Genomic DNA, 16,744 nt, shown 5'->3' with positions numbered 1-16,744 from the left:
TTTTAGAGCTGTTCACCTCACAGCACCCTCTCCCACACAAATATGCCCATGATGTACCTTTGTTTTCTTATCACAAAAGCAAAACATACACATTAGAAATGTTAAAAAATATAAGCAATGTAAAAGAACATATATACATATGCCGCAGTGGCAATCACTGCTATCAGATTAATATATTTGTCCTCTGCATATTTTTTAAATAAATATTGGATCATTAGGTACCTGTTTTATAATTTGCTTTATACTATAATGGACCATTTCCCCAATTCTGTATTCCTCTCTTCTAGGCCTGTAGTTCACCCCTCCCCAACTCCTGAATCCCTTCCATCGTGCTCTCCAGAGCTAACAATACCCTGTATCTTCATTTTCTCTGAATGATCCGCTTCACCTTCTTGCTCTAACCTAAACATGAATCTTCCTAGAGGGCAATGTTGTTCCTGGCTGTTCTTTCTGTGATAATCCTCAAATCACTGGGACTAAAATTGGAGATGTCCTCCTTGCTCTCCCTGATGCTTCCTCACACATTCTGCCTCTTACATCACCAGACCATATACATATACCTACTCTCCCTCCCTTTTGCTGCCATCTATAAAGCCCCCAGTTATTTCATCATAGCTTGATAATTTTATTTTTTTTAAGATTTTATTTATGAGAGTGAGAGAAGTAGAAGGGACAGAAAGAGAGGGAGAAGCAGACTCTCCACTAAACAGGGAGCCTGCTATGGGTCTTGGTCCCAGGACCTTGGAACCATGACCTGAGCCCAAGGTGGACACTTAATCAACTGAACCACCCAGGCACCCCCTAGCTCAACAATTTTAGCTGCTGGTTTCCTGTCAGTCTCCCCTCTTAATTCTTGGTGATGTTAAATGACCCTCTCAATACCTCAGCCTCTTACTTCTGTGACCTCTCCTTTTATCTTTCTTCTGGAGGACATCAGGCATTCCTTGTCACAGCAATACCCCAGACCTCATTACCAGTTAACTGTGACTTTCCATTGCTTCAATTTCAGGGTACCTCTCTTTGATAACCTCCCTTAACTTTCTAGCTAGCTCCTTCTAGTATCTGACTCTAGTATCAACTCCACCAGAATCTACAATCCATTGATCCTATGTTCTTTTCACTCTCCGTCACCACTTACCCTCACATTTCAACTTCTTAAGCAGGTTAATTTCGGAGGTCCATAAACCTCTCTACCCCATGCCTACCTAGAATCTATGCAGTATCCTTGAGAATATGCATCTACTCCTTACTTTTACACAAGCCCCTCACTATGTTGTTATTTACTCCCCACTGAGCCTCACAGATTTTTTAAAGATGATTCAGGACTAAAACTTTTCTGATTCCTTCAAGTTTCCCATTTCTTAAACATTTCTATTCCTTCTCCCTACTCTTTTTAACCAAGTGTGAGTAGGCCAAACTGAGAGAAGTGCTGAAGTAAAATACACACCAGATTTGAAAGACTTAAGTATCAAAAATATATGTTCATTAATAATTTTCATACTGATCACATGTTTCATACTGATCACATGTTGACATGATAATGTTTTAGATACACTGGGTTAGATAAAATATGTCATGGAAATTAATTGCAGCTGTTTCTTTTTCCTTTTTAATGTGACTGCTAGAAACATTTAAATTACATATATTCCACTGTATTTCTTTCTTTTTTAATTCATTTTTTTTTATTTATTTATGATAGTCACACAGAGAGAGAGAGAGAGAGAGAGAGGCAGAGACACAGGCAGAGGGAGAAGCAGACTCCATGCACCAGAAGCCCGACCTGGGATTCGATCCCGGGTCTCCAGGATCCCGCCCTGGGCCAAAGGCAGGCGCTAAACCGCTGCCCCACCCAGGGATCCCTATTCCACTGTATTTCTACTGGGTGGCACTGCTCTAAACAGTTCTGAACAGAATGGCTCCTTCACCCCTAAATTTCTACCCTTAGTTTTTGTTTAAATAACAGGAAGGTAAAAAAAAAAATAAATAAATAAATAAATAAATAAATAAATAAATAAATAAATAGATAGATAGATAGATAAAATAAATAAATAAATAAATAAATAACAGGAAGGTGGGAAAGAAGATGGAATACAACATGCAATTAAAAGCAGAAACTAAATAAAATCTCTGTAATGCTTTGAAATTATCACTTTGACCTTCATGTGAAATTAAAAATTTTAAGATGACATTTTCCAAGTATAATAATAAATTATACTTAATTGGTAATTGGCATCAAAACACAACATTATCACTTCACTATCTGTGAAAGTTTACCAGCCATACGTTTCTCACTGCCCTGTACTTCAATAAAATATTTACAGCTTTAACATTAACAGAACATAAATTAATCTTATCCACACCAAATGATTTCTGTGTTTAAGGAAAGAGTCTTGCTTTACTTGCTTCCTAAAATGTTAAAGGAGTGAAATAAAGCACCCTCTGCCTTTCATTTCGGGCCTTTAGAAGGAGTTCAGGAACAAATCATTTAAATACTGCTCCTTCTCAAAGGGATCTCCTTAGCAACCTTTTATAGCTGGTCATGGGTTGCAGAATTCTCTCCATCTCCCATTCTTAATCGAGCCTGTGTTCCTTCCAGAACAAAGAAATTTAAAACAGAAACATAACTAGCTCTTTGACTAGATATTTTAAGTAAGTTTCACAATCTCCTTCATTTCTTTGGCCAGCTCCTTCCCTCTAAGCATTCTGTTCTCCTCTTATCCCTTCACTGACCAAGGTAAAGTCAGGTCTGGTAACCATGGCCTCTGTAAAAACAGCAGCAGCCACCTCCAACGCTTCCTGGTAGTCCCTATTCAAGGTCATATCTACTGGCCCATACTATGAAACCCCAGGCCCATGTCACAAATACAGATTGTTGACCTGTTTTTAATTAATTTATTCAATCTTTCCTGTGTAAGCTACAGAGTAGTTACAAAATAGTATATTTGAAAATAATAAGAAAAGTATCAAATCATGCAAATGATGACTGTCTTGCTCCTTTTTACTACCTTGGTGGTATTAACCACCTAATTTTATTAACTATACAGAAGGAAAAAATAAAATCCCAAGTTTAATAAGGCAAAATTTACGTAAATAACATTTTAAGGAAATAGGAAGTGTTGCCTCTAGATTAAAGGGAGAGTATTTGTGTCCAAAACAATGCCAAATTAGAGCCAGTGCCCACAGTCTTTTGTTTTCTGCCCTATCAAAAAGGTATCACTTTCTCCTATGGACAGTGAAATATAAGGGCAGCCACAGGAAAAAAGGGAAGGAGCTCAACTCAGAGCAAAAAAAAAGAAAAAAAAAAAGAATTGAGACTCATATTCATATAATCAACACGATCAAAGCAAAATAGATGGGACGCCTGAGTGGCTCAGCAGTTGGGCGCCTTTGGCTCAGGGCATGATCCTGCAGTCCCGGATTGAGTCTTGCATCAGGTTCCCTGCAGGGAGCCTGCTTCTCCCTCTGCCTATGTCTCTGCCTCTCTCTGTGTCTCTCATGAATAAATAAAATCTTAAAAAAAAAAAAAAAGACAAAATAGAGAGGCTGCACAGCATGGTCTTTTTAAGGCCATGTATCAGCTTCTCTCCCTTCCCCAGTATCCATGGAGAATTTTACTTTTGTCAGGCCAGTTTCTAAAATGTCACAGTACAGAACGGAGACTATCCAGAAGAAAGACATGAGATCAATGTCAGGAAAAAGAGGATAGGATCGGGGCAAGGAAAAGGACATCCATCCGTGATTCAGGACTCTCTTTTGGAGTGGGGAATCTAGGTACCAGCTGAAATGGAAAGAATACAGGGGAGAATGAAGATGACAGACACGATGGGCTCCAGGAAAAGGGCTCCAGGATGGGTGAGGTGGTTTTGTGTGAGGGTAGATGTAAGGGGAGAGCTCCAAAAAAGCTATAAGGAATGAGGCAATTGAAAAAAATTTAAGGAAATTTTGAAAATTTTATTAAGTGTTGTTATAACTTTTAAAACGGATCCACTACAAGATCTTTTGAGAGATATTTTTTAAATATTTTTGACTGCTACAACTGTGTTCATTTGCTACTCTGTGTGGCTAGAGGGCAAGTATTTTAATTCAACAACTATGGGAAGAAGAAAGTAAAACTAGAAAGAATGTGGTTTGATCAAACAAGCTCAGGTTCTGATCTCTTCCTCAGTTATGTAAAACCATGTGGTACTTTTTACTAAAATTACTAGTAAACCAACATTTTTTTTATTTTATAAAGGCAGTACTCAAGCAACATAAAAATTCTTAAGGACAGCACTGCATTCCCTACATCTAGCATGGAGTCTATAAATGGAAGTACTTGAAAAATGTCTGAATTAAGTATTTTACATTTTTACCCATAAATTTAACAATGTAAGAAGAAAACTTAAACTCAGAAAACTAAAAAGTCATTGAAAAAAACTGAGGAACTTCTAAGTAAATGGGAAGACATCCTATGTTCATGGATTGGAATGCTTAGCACTGTTAAAAGGCAATACTACCTAAAGGCATCTACAGATTCAATGCTATTCGTATCAGAATCCCACCTAGCTTCTCTGTAGAATTTACAAGCTGATCTAAAACTCATACAGAAATACAAGGGACCGGGGATCCCTGGGTGGCTCAGCGGTTTAGCGCCTGCCTTTGGCCGAGGGCGCAATCCTGGAGTCCTGGGATCGAGTCCCACGTCGGGCTCCCGGCATGGAGCCTGCTTCTCCCTCCTCCTGTGTGTCTGCCTCTCTCTCTCTCTCTCTCTATCATGAACAAATAAATAAATCTTTAAAAATAAAATAAGAAATACAAGGGACCCAGGAGAGCCAAAATAGTCTTGAAAAAGAACTAGTCTAGGAGACTCATACTTTTGGATTTCAAAATTTACTATGAAGAAATGGAAATTGATTAAGACAGCATGGCATTGGCATGACAGAACAGAACTGTGAGTCCAGAAATAAACCCAGAGATATATGGTCAACTGATATCTGACAAGGGTGCCAGGACTATTTAAGAGGAAAAAATAGTCTCTTTAAGAAATGGTCCTAGGACAACTGGATATCCACGAGCAAAAGAATGATGTTGGTCACTTATTTACTTCAGATCCTATGCAAAAATTCATTGAAGATGGATCAAAGACCAGCAAAGTATAAGAGCCAAAACTATAAAACTCTTAAGAGGAAAACACAAAGTAAATGTTCATGATCTCCATTTGGCAATAGATTCTTAAGATACCAAAACAACAAACAACAAAAGAAAAAATAGATACCTTAAACTTCATCAATATTAAAACTTTTGTGCTTAAAAGTATACTATCAAGAAAATGAAAAGAAAGCCCACAGAATAGGAGAAAATATTTACAAATCACATATCTGATAAGGGACTTCAATCTAGAATACATAAAGAATTATCACAACTATAGAAAGATAAACAACCCAATTTAAAAATAGGCAAAGATGAACAGAAAGATGCACAAATGGCCAATGAACACATGAAAACATGCTCAAAAGCATTAATAATCAAGGAAATGCAAATCAGAACCAAATGAGATAGATGCCATTTTATACCCACCAGGATAGCCAGAATCAAAAAGTCACATAACAGCAGGTATTGGTGAGGATGTGGAGAAATCAAAACCTTCAAACACTGCCAGGTAGGAATGTCAAATGATGGAGCTACTTTGGTAAACAGTTTGGCTGTTCCTCAAAAGTTAAAACACAGAATTACCAGTTGACCCAACAATTCTCCTCCTAGGCATATAACCAAGAGAAATCAAAACTCAGTCCACATAAAACCTTGTCAAAGAATGTTTATAGGAGCATTCTTCATAACAGCCAAGGTGGAAGTGACTCAAATGTCCATCAACTAATGAAAGGATACACAAAATACGGCATATCCTTATAGTTGGATATTCAGCAGTAAAAAGAAATGAAGTAGTGATACATGCTATTACATGGATGAACCTTGAAAACACTGTGCTAAAGTAAGTCAGGCACAAAAGACCACTTATTATATTATATAATCCACTTATATGGAATATCCAGAATAGGCAAATCTATAGAGATAGAAATTAAATTAGTTGTTGTTTGGGGTGGTGGTACTGAGGAATGCTGGATGATAGCTGAAGGTACTGGATGTCTTTCAGAGGTGACAAAAATGTTATAAAAGGGAGTGTGGTGATGGTTACATTAATTCTGTGAATATACCAAAAACATTAAATTACACACTTTAAATGGCTGACTTATATTCTGTGAATTACACCTTGATAAAGCTGTCACAAAAAATTAAGAAAGCATTATCATCAAAAAAAATTAGGGAATTATCAAAACACCAATTACCTAATTTTACTGATAGAGTTTTTTAAACTGTATTTTACAGTATCTGCCAAATGCAATAAAAATCTCTATCAAATTGAGGGATGACAAGAGACACTGTACAAAACAGTGAAGCTCGCTTAGCCTCTCTCTAGCTAAGTATCCATCTCACACTCCCCAGTCCCTCTAGATTATGCTGACTGGTCTCCACGACAACTACTAGCCATGAGTAGGCACCAGGTGAGCCATATGCTTACCTTAAACATGCTTATACTTAAATTTTGTAAGGTTTGTTCCCAAACCCATGCAATCAATAGCACTTATACGTACAATAACAATTTCATGAAATGATGCAATAAACTGATAAAATACATATATAACAATACTTCTTGAAAGAAGAATACAGGCAAACAGCAAATGAAGAATGCACATTGAAAAAAGAATGACCTTAGGAAACAGAAGAAAATTTCAGACAGAAAGGTTTCTTCTCTTGAAGAGAAACTGAATCTATGTCTTATCTTTAATATGATCTGTAAGACCCAGCACCACCTTGCCTTCCCTACATTTCCTACAACTCTCCCTCACATTTCTCTATGCTTCAGACATCCTGGTGTTCTGTCAGTTTCAAAAACCGTTTGATCTCTTAAGAGTCCTAACTGTGGCTAACCCAGGTGGCTCAGTGGTTTAGCACTACCTTCAGCCCAGGGTGTGATCCTGGGGACCAGGGACTGAGTCCCATGTCGGACTCCCTGCATGGGGCCTGCTTCTCCCTCTGCCTGTGTCTCTGCTTCTCTGTGTCTCATGAATAAATAAATAAATAAAAGTCCTAACTGTGACTTTCTTCTGCCTGGAAATTTCCATTCATGTATCTAAACCTTCTCCCTCAGTCTGGCTAATTTCTTAAAGCCAAGTATCTTTTATGCAAAGACACATGTATCTCTGAGAGTAGCACACAACGGATGCTCAATGAGGAAGTCAACTTCGTTATGTAAATATGGGAAGAAATGTCTAAAAGAATAAACGGCCATTACCACTAGATGGTAGGATATAAAGTGTTACTTTCTTCTTAGTATCGTTCTGTGATGTTCTAATTTTTACAACAAATACATATCATTTCTGCAAAGATTAAAGGTACTTTGAACAAGTACCTAGGCCCTTCCCACTTTGATCCTTCAGCACTGTAGTGTCTGTGCTGAAAAATACTATTTTATTAAATATTTAAACTTTTAACTAAGGCAGATTGATATAGCTTCCTGATAAGGTGAATCATTAAGAAAACTTCCTACTCTATCATCAAAGTACATAGAGGTGCTTCAGATACCTGCAGGGTAAACTTTCTGCTCCTTCAAGAATACTATGTTTACTCCCATATAATTTGGGTTATTCTAAAATCCTGTTATTGGTCCTTTAATATAGTAAAAACTATACAAAGGAGCACTACTTGTATAAATTCTGTATCCTCTGGTCAAACCATGTTGTATTTAAGACATCTATCACTAGAACACAGACATTTTGATAATAAATGTTATGAGAGAGAGGAGAAAGGAGGAAGGGAGAAAAGGGCAGGGAGAAGGAGAGAGGCAGGGAGCGAGAACTGAATCTCAAACCTAACAAGTAATAACATAATGTGCTGGTCTCTATCTGATGACACATGGTAATCTAAGGATATTATCTATTTATCACACCATTAATAAGTCACTACCAACCTCTACTAACACACTTAGAATCAGCAACTCAGAGGTAGACACAACTTACTCTGAGGACACAAACTAATTTCCAACCACTTAAAGTCAATCAAAAAGCCATGTAAATTCAGGTATGTTTGGGGTTTTTAATCCAAAAGCACAGGAAGCAAAAACAAAACAAAACAAAAAAAATCCTAAAACACACACACACACACACACACACACACACACACACAAAACAAAAGCACAGGAAGCAGAATGTGAGCATCCTTCCCATTTCTTGGGCCTGCTGACCAAGGAGAAAAAGCTGTTGTTACCAGCAGTTAATGGAGCTTATTCTTCTAATCCTTTTATAGAACATACATCATTATTTTAACTTCTTGTCCTGCAATTCCATTTATAAAACCTTAAAGTAAGGCCTAAAATCAGAAAAGGGCTTCTGCTGAAAGAGCAGATCTGACAGTAATTGTCTTTTTGTTTCAGCTTTAAGATTTAGTTTGGTATTTAATACTAATTTCACAATCATTTAAATAGGCTCATTATGCAACTAAAATTATGCATAAATGCAAATATTTTCATAAAAATATTATAGCTGACCCTTGAATAAATGGGTTGGAACTGCATGGGTCCCTTTATACTGTATTTTTTTTTAATTTATTTATGATAGGCACACAGTGAGAGAGAGAGGCAGAGACACAGGCAGAGGGAGAAGCAGGCTCCATGCACCGGGAGCCTGACGTGGGATTCGATCCCGGATCTCCAGGATCGCGCCCTGGGCCAAAGGCAGGCGCTAAACCACTGCGCCACCCAGGGATCCCTATACTGTATTTTTTCAATTAAATATAGTACAATACTATAAACGTATTTTCTCCTATGACTTTAACATTTTCTATTACTTTATTATAATAATAATAATATAGTATATAATACATATAAAAGGTCTCTGTTAATTGACTGTTTATGGTATTGGTAAGGTTTCTGGCCAATAAACAGTAAGCTATCAGCAATTAACTTTCTGGGGAATCAAAAGTTACACATGAATTTTCAACTAAGCCTCATGCTGTTCAAGAGTCAACTGTACATACTACTTCAAGTTACATTTTTGAGTTACTTTTAAAATCAACTAATGGCTATCAAATGTCAATTACAAAAGATCTTACTCACCCAACTGCCACAGAGTGCATGAGCCAGAGGTGAAATCAAAGGGAAGTAGGCTGATTTAGCTAAACACAAAATGGGAATTTTTAAATACTATGTTAGGGCAGCAAACTCCCACATACTACCTTTGGCAGTTTATTAGGCTGCTCAGGAAACAAAAAAATTTCATATAGTCCTGTTTGTGGCAAAAACTGTAGATAATCAGAATGGAGTAAGTACAAGACACTAACTCTGATATATTTCTTGGCTCATTCTCAAGATCTTTGGGTTCCCCTACAAGGCAGACTAATTCTAGGTCTAGTTTCCCAGCAGTTTCAAATATATAGAACAACTCTTGAGTCATCCTGATTAAGTTAGAATCAGACTACTTCACAAATTACTATATACTATAGTACAGAACTCTATGTTCATCTAACCCGTGGAGGGCCAAGAGGGAGGGGCTTAGGGACTACAATCATTCCTTCGCCCACTCTACCATTGAGCAGGACAACAGTCCCCTGGCTACACAACGCCAGGAACTGTAGTCACAGGTAAGAGACACATACAGAATAATGAGACATCAGTCATTTCACTGCCCCACGTGGGGCACTAAACTAATTTTTTAGCACTATGCAGATGCCTTACAATGCAGATAAACAAAGGCTGGATAAAGACAAACAAATGAAAGGTAAAGGGAAGTGGTTCTGCAACATGCTGGCTATATGGCCTTGGGCAAGTTACATAACCTCTCTATTCTTTTGCTTTCTAGAGTTTGTTTCTAAATTTGTTATGAGGATTAAATTAATGTTATATTCAGTATATGTAAAATCTATTCCTAAGATGTGAGGAAGAAAGTTTCCCTCATTAAAGATTATATTTTTCTGCTATGCTACAATTTTTATAAACAAGCTTTATCAAGATTAAAGTACTGACAAAAGTTAATTTAACTTTATATAATGCTTTAATCTATTCCACTTAAAACACAGCTCATCTACCACAGGAACAGGATTGTTCTAGTTATTCATTTAACCTTTCCTGCTAAAGGGAAAAGGCCTCAGTGCCTCATAATTAGTGGTGGTTAATAGAAAACAGGAACGTGATGAAATCTAAAAATTTACAACAATGAAAATGCTTCAATTAAAATACTTAAAAATTTAAATCCTTTATGTTGTGGCATTTTTAAGTGCTTTGCAACTTTCTTCAAATACAAAAGTGTAACAAAAATTATTTAAATAATGGCAGTAAGAAAAACTTGTAAAATGAGAGTAAAAAGCTCCCCTAAGCTCTGTGAAGCAGAACTGTCTCCTTGACGGACAAGTACCCACAGGTACAGGTCAGTGTACCCACAGGTACAGGTCAGTCTTTTGAGAGTTTATAAATGACCAGATCAGCAGTAGACAGGGCCCAAAGGAGGGGTGAAGGGTAAGGGAGTAACCACCAAGAGGCACCCGTGGAGTTTGGGGAATGACAGAACTTGATTATGGAGACGGTTAGCACAACTGAGTATCTGTCAAAATTTGAAAGACTGTAATTGAAAAGGGTAAATTTTACTGTATGTAAATTATACTTTCAAAAAATGGAAGAGATGTAGGAAAAAATTAAATTGCCTATTAAAGTAAAAATTTTTGTCTTTTGAACCAAATTATATGAAAAATTTTCCTTAATGAGTTCAAATGCTGGAAACTACTGGTATAATTGAGTACATTAAAAAAATTTTCCAGGGACACCTGGGTGGCTCAGCAGTTGAATGTCTGCCTTCAGCTGAGGGCGTGGTCCCTGGTCCAGGGATTGAATCCCATGTCAGGCTCCCTGCATGGAGCCTGCTTCTCCCTCTGCCTAGGTCTCGGCTTCTCTGTGTCCCTCATAAATAAATAAAATAATAAATAAAATTAAAAACTAATAATACAATCTTCACACAAAAAAAATTTTCCAAACAGGGGCACCTGGGTAGGGTAGCTCAGTCAGTTGAGCATGGGACTCTTGGTTTGGGCTCAGGTCATGATCTCATAAGTCATGAGATGGAGCCCTGCATGGGGGACACTGCTCGACAGGGAGTCTGCTTGGGCATTCTCACCCTCTGCTCCTCCCCCGCCACTCCCACATGCTCATATGCTCTTTCTTTCTCTCTCAAATAAATCTTTAAAAAGATTTTTTTCCCAAACAGTGAGAAATAAGGTATAATATTTGATCTTTTAGAAACATTAAGCTATCTTGAGGTACCAGATCACATAAAAGTTGACTGAATGCCTAGGTATGGCCTCCCTTGCTTTCTCTAAACTCATAATTTTGTTTGGTTTTTCTGAATATAGGAAAAGTATTAAAAAGAGAATTAAAAGTAAAACTAGAAAATAATTCATAATATGATTTCTATGTACTACAAAAACCATTAAAATACACAGTTGAACAGTTAGTTATACGTCTTAATGAGGGTCCTGAAGGCCCAGAAAGATAAAGGGATTTTTGCTTTCCCTACCAGTCACCCTGAGGCTCCTAATGGTCTAGGCATCTTGCTTAAGAAGATGACTTTCTCCAACCCAGAAAACTATATACCTCCCAACTAAGAAGAGGCTACATTAATTAAGCCAGGCTTTATGCTAAACTCTGTGCATTCACAGCAATCTATCTTTCAGATAAAGAATCTTGAGGCCAAGAAGTGACGGAAGGGTAGAGCTGGGGTCCAGGCCAAAGCACACACAGCCACCGCACCCTGGTATAGGCCTGCACCCTGGTATAGGCCTGCACCACAGCGTGGACTAAACAACATGCTACTCCACCTGTTCCAGGGCCCTTCACAGTTCCACACATCTACAGATTGGGGTCTGCATCTCAGATTACGGTCTACGGACCCTTTTACATGCTAAAAATTATTGAGGAATCCAAGGAGCTTTTATGTGTGTGAGTCATAATCTATCAACATCTCTTGTATTAAAATTTTAAACTGAGAAATTTTTAAATCAAGTCACTTAAATCATTTAAAAATATTAAACACATTAATATAAGTAACACTTTTATGGGAAAAAAACACCCTCTATTTAAAAAAAAGAAACAAGAAGGGTGGTATTGTTTTACATTTTTTGGAAAACTCTTAAAAGTCATGCTTAATAAAAGCCAGCTAGATCTTGTATTTGCTTCTGAGGTCTGGTATTACATTCATAGTTACACAGTCATGTAGCCAAGGAAAATACCACTATACCCTCAAGAGAATGAAAGCAGAAGAGCAGATTACGTCTTAATATTACTTCAAAAACAGTCTGACCTTGAAAGGGTTTCAGGAATCCCCAAGAGCCTTACCACCACACTTGGAGAAATACCACTCTAGTCAAACCAGAGGAAGTCCTACATCTGATTTCAGCAGTTACCCACTCTCTAACTTGGATTCCAACTTTACTCTCTCTTGCTTCCCTAACTACCAACACCCCCCACCCCGCCAAATGTACCATCTTCCCTAAAAAACGAAACTTTCTACTTAAGCTGTCTCCTTTCTCTGAAGTCACCAAAATTCTTGAAAAAGTAGTTCCCACTTACTCTACCTCTCCTTTTTATTATTTTAATTAACAAATACAGAGACGTTCTCATTTTTTAAAAAAGTCCAAACAATAGAGATAAATCACCATCCATAATTCCAGTCTCTTCACCAGAGGTAACTATAATCACTGTTACCCCCTAGAAAATACTCTGAACTGTTAACTAAGTAATAGGATTGAACTTTCTATATTCTTGTGATTTTCTCTCTTCAAATAGTTATTTTTAAAATATCCTGAAAGAGAGTTGTTGAGATTCCAATTCTTTTGGTTATCCAAGGTATAGGTCAAAGAATAAGGGCTACTAATTAGGAGATTACAGAGAGAAAACGAGTGGCATTCCTATACAAAGTGAGTACTAAACAAAATGCTACGACAATGCTGATTTTATCATGCTACAACATAATAAGACAGAATAATGAGACATAGTCATCCTGATATACATATGTGTCTGGGTGTGTGTGTATAAAACAGTGTCTTCAGGGTTTGTATAACAGTTTCACATATACCTGCTCTTTAAAATTTCACATAACCCATGAGGTCAATAGGAATTATGATTAACATTTTATACATAAGAAAGCCAAAGTTGTAGGACAGCAGGAGAAAAAACAGCTCAAAATTACATAGCTAGAAAGATGCATATCGGAAACCAGACAGAAGTTATATTTTCTGACTCAAATCAAATCCCATTCCTTTATATGACATTGAACAGTACACCAAAAACTCTCACAATATAAAAATATTAAGTTCTACTTTAAAAATAATGAAGTTCTTTCTTATTTTTAGAGTTACTTTGGAAAAAAAATTATCTCTACTTCCAAAGTTGAAAATACAAAGTGGTAGAAGTTCTGAATGCAAAAAAGAAATTATTTTTGCTTCTTTATTACACAATACAATCCCTTAGGAAGCTTGCATTTTACTTAAAACAGTTGAAATTTACTAAAATCCACATCAACATGTAGACGCATTATGAAATTAGAAAAATAACTTCTTAAATCCTTTATTTAGGCATTGCCATCAACAAAGACCCAAGACTCCTAATGTAAAAATGATGCAACAGCATCTGAAAAGAACACCAGATGTACATACTTCATGGATGCTACCACTGCATCTCAGTGCTACCCTTGAAACTCCTGCAAGGAATGCAGAATCATGTGGAAATTCCTTAAGGTTCACTATCAGAATTTTGAACTAAATTATTAAAAAGTACTAAACCTATTTATACAAATAACAAAGCATTTAATTCATTATTGAACTTACTGAAATACTGTTTCCAAGCCCCTATTTTTTTTCCTACACCAAGGTAGCTCCAGAGGAGCTCAACACATCTAAATGATATATTTATTATGACACATTAGATTATGAAAAAAACTGAACTTGAACTATTTCTTATTAAGGGCTCTGAATCTTAGTATCTCAATTTCACACATAATAACATGAGAAAATTTTAAAGCCATGATTAAGCTAATCTTTTTAACACATGCTGGCATTTTAAAAATATGGGCAAGCGGGGTGGCCTGGCTGGCTCATTCAGTGGGGCATGCAACTCTTAATCTCAAGGTTGGGAGTTTGAACCCCACACTGGGTGTGCAGATTACTTAAAAATAAAATCCTAAAAAAAAAACCATACACACATACACATATATATATTGGGAAGATAACTGATTTTTTCACATTTTACTCTTCTTAAATGTAAAAGATGTATACCTGCTCTCAACACAACGTTTTCAGAAGACCAAAACCCATGAGATATAATTCAATACTTAAGTTAATCTAAAGAACTGTAAAGCTACTTTACTAATAAATATTGAGTATTTCTCTTACCTCTGTTTCTGTACAATGTGAATATCCCAATTTACCTGTAATAAAAATACACAAAGTTACTTCCAAAGGATTTTAGCTTATCACTGATAAATACTTGAGCTACCTTGCCATAGATAGCTTCATTATATCTATGAAAATCTATGCAAATAGAAGGTGCCTCAATGGCTGATATTCTAGAAGGTCCTGCTTAGAGATTTGTTTATACAGGTCCATAAGAAAATAATAAGGAGGAAGATGGGAAGAATATACTCAACTGTAATAAGATTTAAAACACACATATTTTACTATGCATATATAAGTTAATGAAAGTAAAATAAAAATACTTTTATTAAAGTCTTACTTTTTAAAACATTAAAGGTATTTAAAAGGTACCTTTTAAAATACTCTAAAATACCTTCAAAAAATTTTAAGACTCTTGGGCTTTTTTCCAAATATATATTCCAGTTTAAAGGTACAGTGATCATTTCAATGAAAGTATAAAATGCCTCAAACTAATATTTTCTTTAATATATAATGGTTGTTCTTTGGTAAGATTAGACAAAACCACATTATTAAAGAATAACTATAATTGAACAATATATGGTTGTTCCAACATCAATATTTTCTGCTCACTGAGACATAATTGCAAGGAACATATACAATTATATATTTCTGTCAATTTGGATGAATAAAACATATACTTTTAAAATAAAAACCAGCTATTTTAAAGATCACTTATTAGTTTTAACAAAAAGAATAGGTTATGCATTTATATTGGGTACTAAAACATTTAATTTCCTCAGTCCACACTTCTCAAATTTCATTGTCCTCAGTTCAAACATACATTAACCTCTACCTCCTTCCAACAACACTCTTTCCCCCGAAGTGCTTCCTCTCTCCAGCCTCCGACTTCAATATCTAGCCCTAGCCCACAATGGTTGTTTCAGTAGCCTGTTTTTTCTTTAATGCTTAATGAGAATTTATACACCTTACAGTTTATGATGATACCACCAAAAAAAAAAAAAAAAGTTTTTTATGTGCCTCCCAACTCTTAAAATGGAAAAACTGAAATCCACAATTTCTGATGACCTAATGATCCTAAGTACTGGCAGAAACTGAGACCAGAAAACAAGGGACCGTGGGTTCTGTGGATTAAAAATGATATATGAGCAATAAATAAAAGTTAAAATTATATACGAGCAATAAATATAGAGATAAAATGAGTTTACTATATAATGGTTTTATATACTTTGGTTTGATGAATAACTACATATTTATTATTTTTAAGTAAAACTATATATTACAGACTTATGTATCATATATATACTTTTTTAAGATTTTATTTATTTATTTTACAGAAAAAGAGAGGACAAGCAGGGGGAGCTGCAGGCAGACAGAGAATAAGAAGCAGATTACTCTCTGAGCAGGAAGCCTGATGTGGGGCTCCATTGAAGGACCCTGGGATCATAACCTGAGCCAAAGGCAACTCAACCAGGTGCCCCTACCATATATTTTATTTATATATACATATGACTGCTCAGAACATTAGTGCTTTGGGTAGAATAATTATCCTTGACCCCCAAAGAGAGGGTGATTAGCTTAACCTAGGAAAACTGTGAACACAGGTTTGAAGAAGGGCACAGACTACCTCTCAACAAACTTTTAGAGTATCTACTCTATAGAAAGGAAGGAGGGAAAGGAAGCAGGGAGGGAGGGAGGAGAAATACGGCGTTAACCCAACAGAGAGTAACTCTTGGAGAGTACATGGATGTATATCTCCAGTATGACAGATTCTTAAGACAAAAAGAATTGCAAAGAAAGTGGCAGGTTTGTTGTTGGTAGTAGTAAAGCTCGGAAAAAACAAATTTTCATTTGACAATTTTTGAGTTGAACCTGTTTTATATATATTGTAGCATTGAGCAACAAATATGCTGATGTTGCTGGGAATCATAAGCTGAGGGAGAAGGACCATACCAGCCTAACATGTTGGAAGGAGACAAAGAGCCCTATGGTGGTGAACCAGAATTAGGGGTATTAACAAATTAAAAAAAAAAAAAAAAAAACATACTTCCTAGCTCTTCCTTCAAAAGAGGGAGAAGTAATAGCACCCCATTTTGCAAGAGCACACTCTCAAAGGAATCAGTACTCAGGGGACTGGCTGACTCCATGGATGGGACAAGGAAATTACAAGATAAGCTGGAACATCTTTTTGCACCAAAAGTAATGAAGTACTTAAAGGATGACAGACTGATGTCAAAATGGCACAAGTCTTATGAAATAGATTTTTATGATGACCTAT

General features: G+C 36.3%; 1 protein-coding gene across 9 annotated transcripts in view; it reads right to left on the bottom strand.

Moving 5' to 3' along the window:
• The window catches only part of SPIRE1 (spire type actin nucleation factor 1), a 204,532-nt gene that overhangs the window by 158,224 nt on the left and 29,564 nt on the right, over window positions 1-16,744 (bottom strand). For all 9 annotated transcript variants that reach the window (XR_013381082.1, XM_077899888.1, XM_077899880.1 and 6 more), the window contains exon 2: window positions 14,467-14,501. Coding sequence is in view for 8 of the 9 variants with exons in the window: in XM_077899888.1 (XP_077756014.1) it covers window positions 14,467-14,501 (35 nt within the window). In the remaining variant the exon portion in view is untranslated. The remainder of the gene's footprint in view (window positions 1-14,466; window positions 14,502-16,744) is intronic.

Source organism: Canis aureus, chromosome 6 (genome assembly GCF_053574225.1).
Source record: "Canis aureus isolate CA01 chromosome 6, VMU_Caureus_v.1.0, whole genome shotgun sequence".
Classification (NCBI taxonomy): Eukaryota; Metazoa; Chordata; class Mammalia; order Carnivora; family Canidae; genus Canis; species Canis aureus.
Note: the sequence above shows the minus strand (reverse complement) of the source record. Positions and strands in the feature narration are given on the sequence as shown.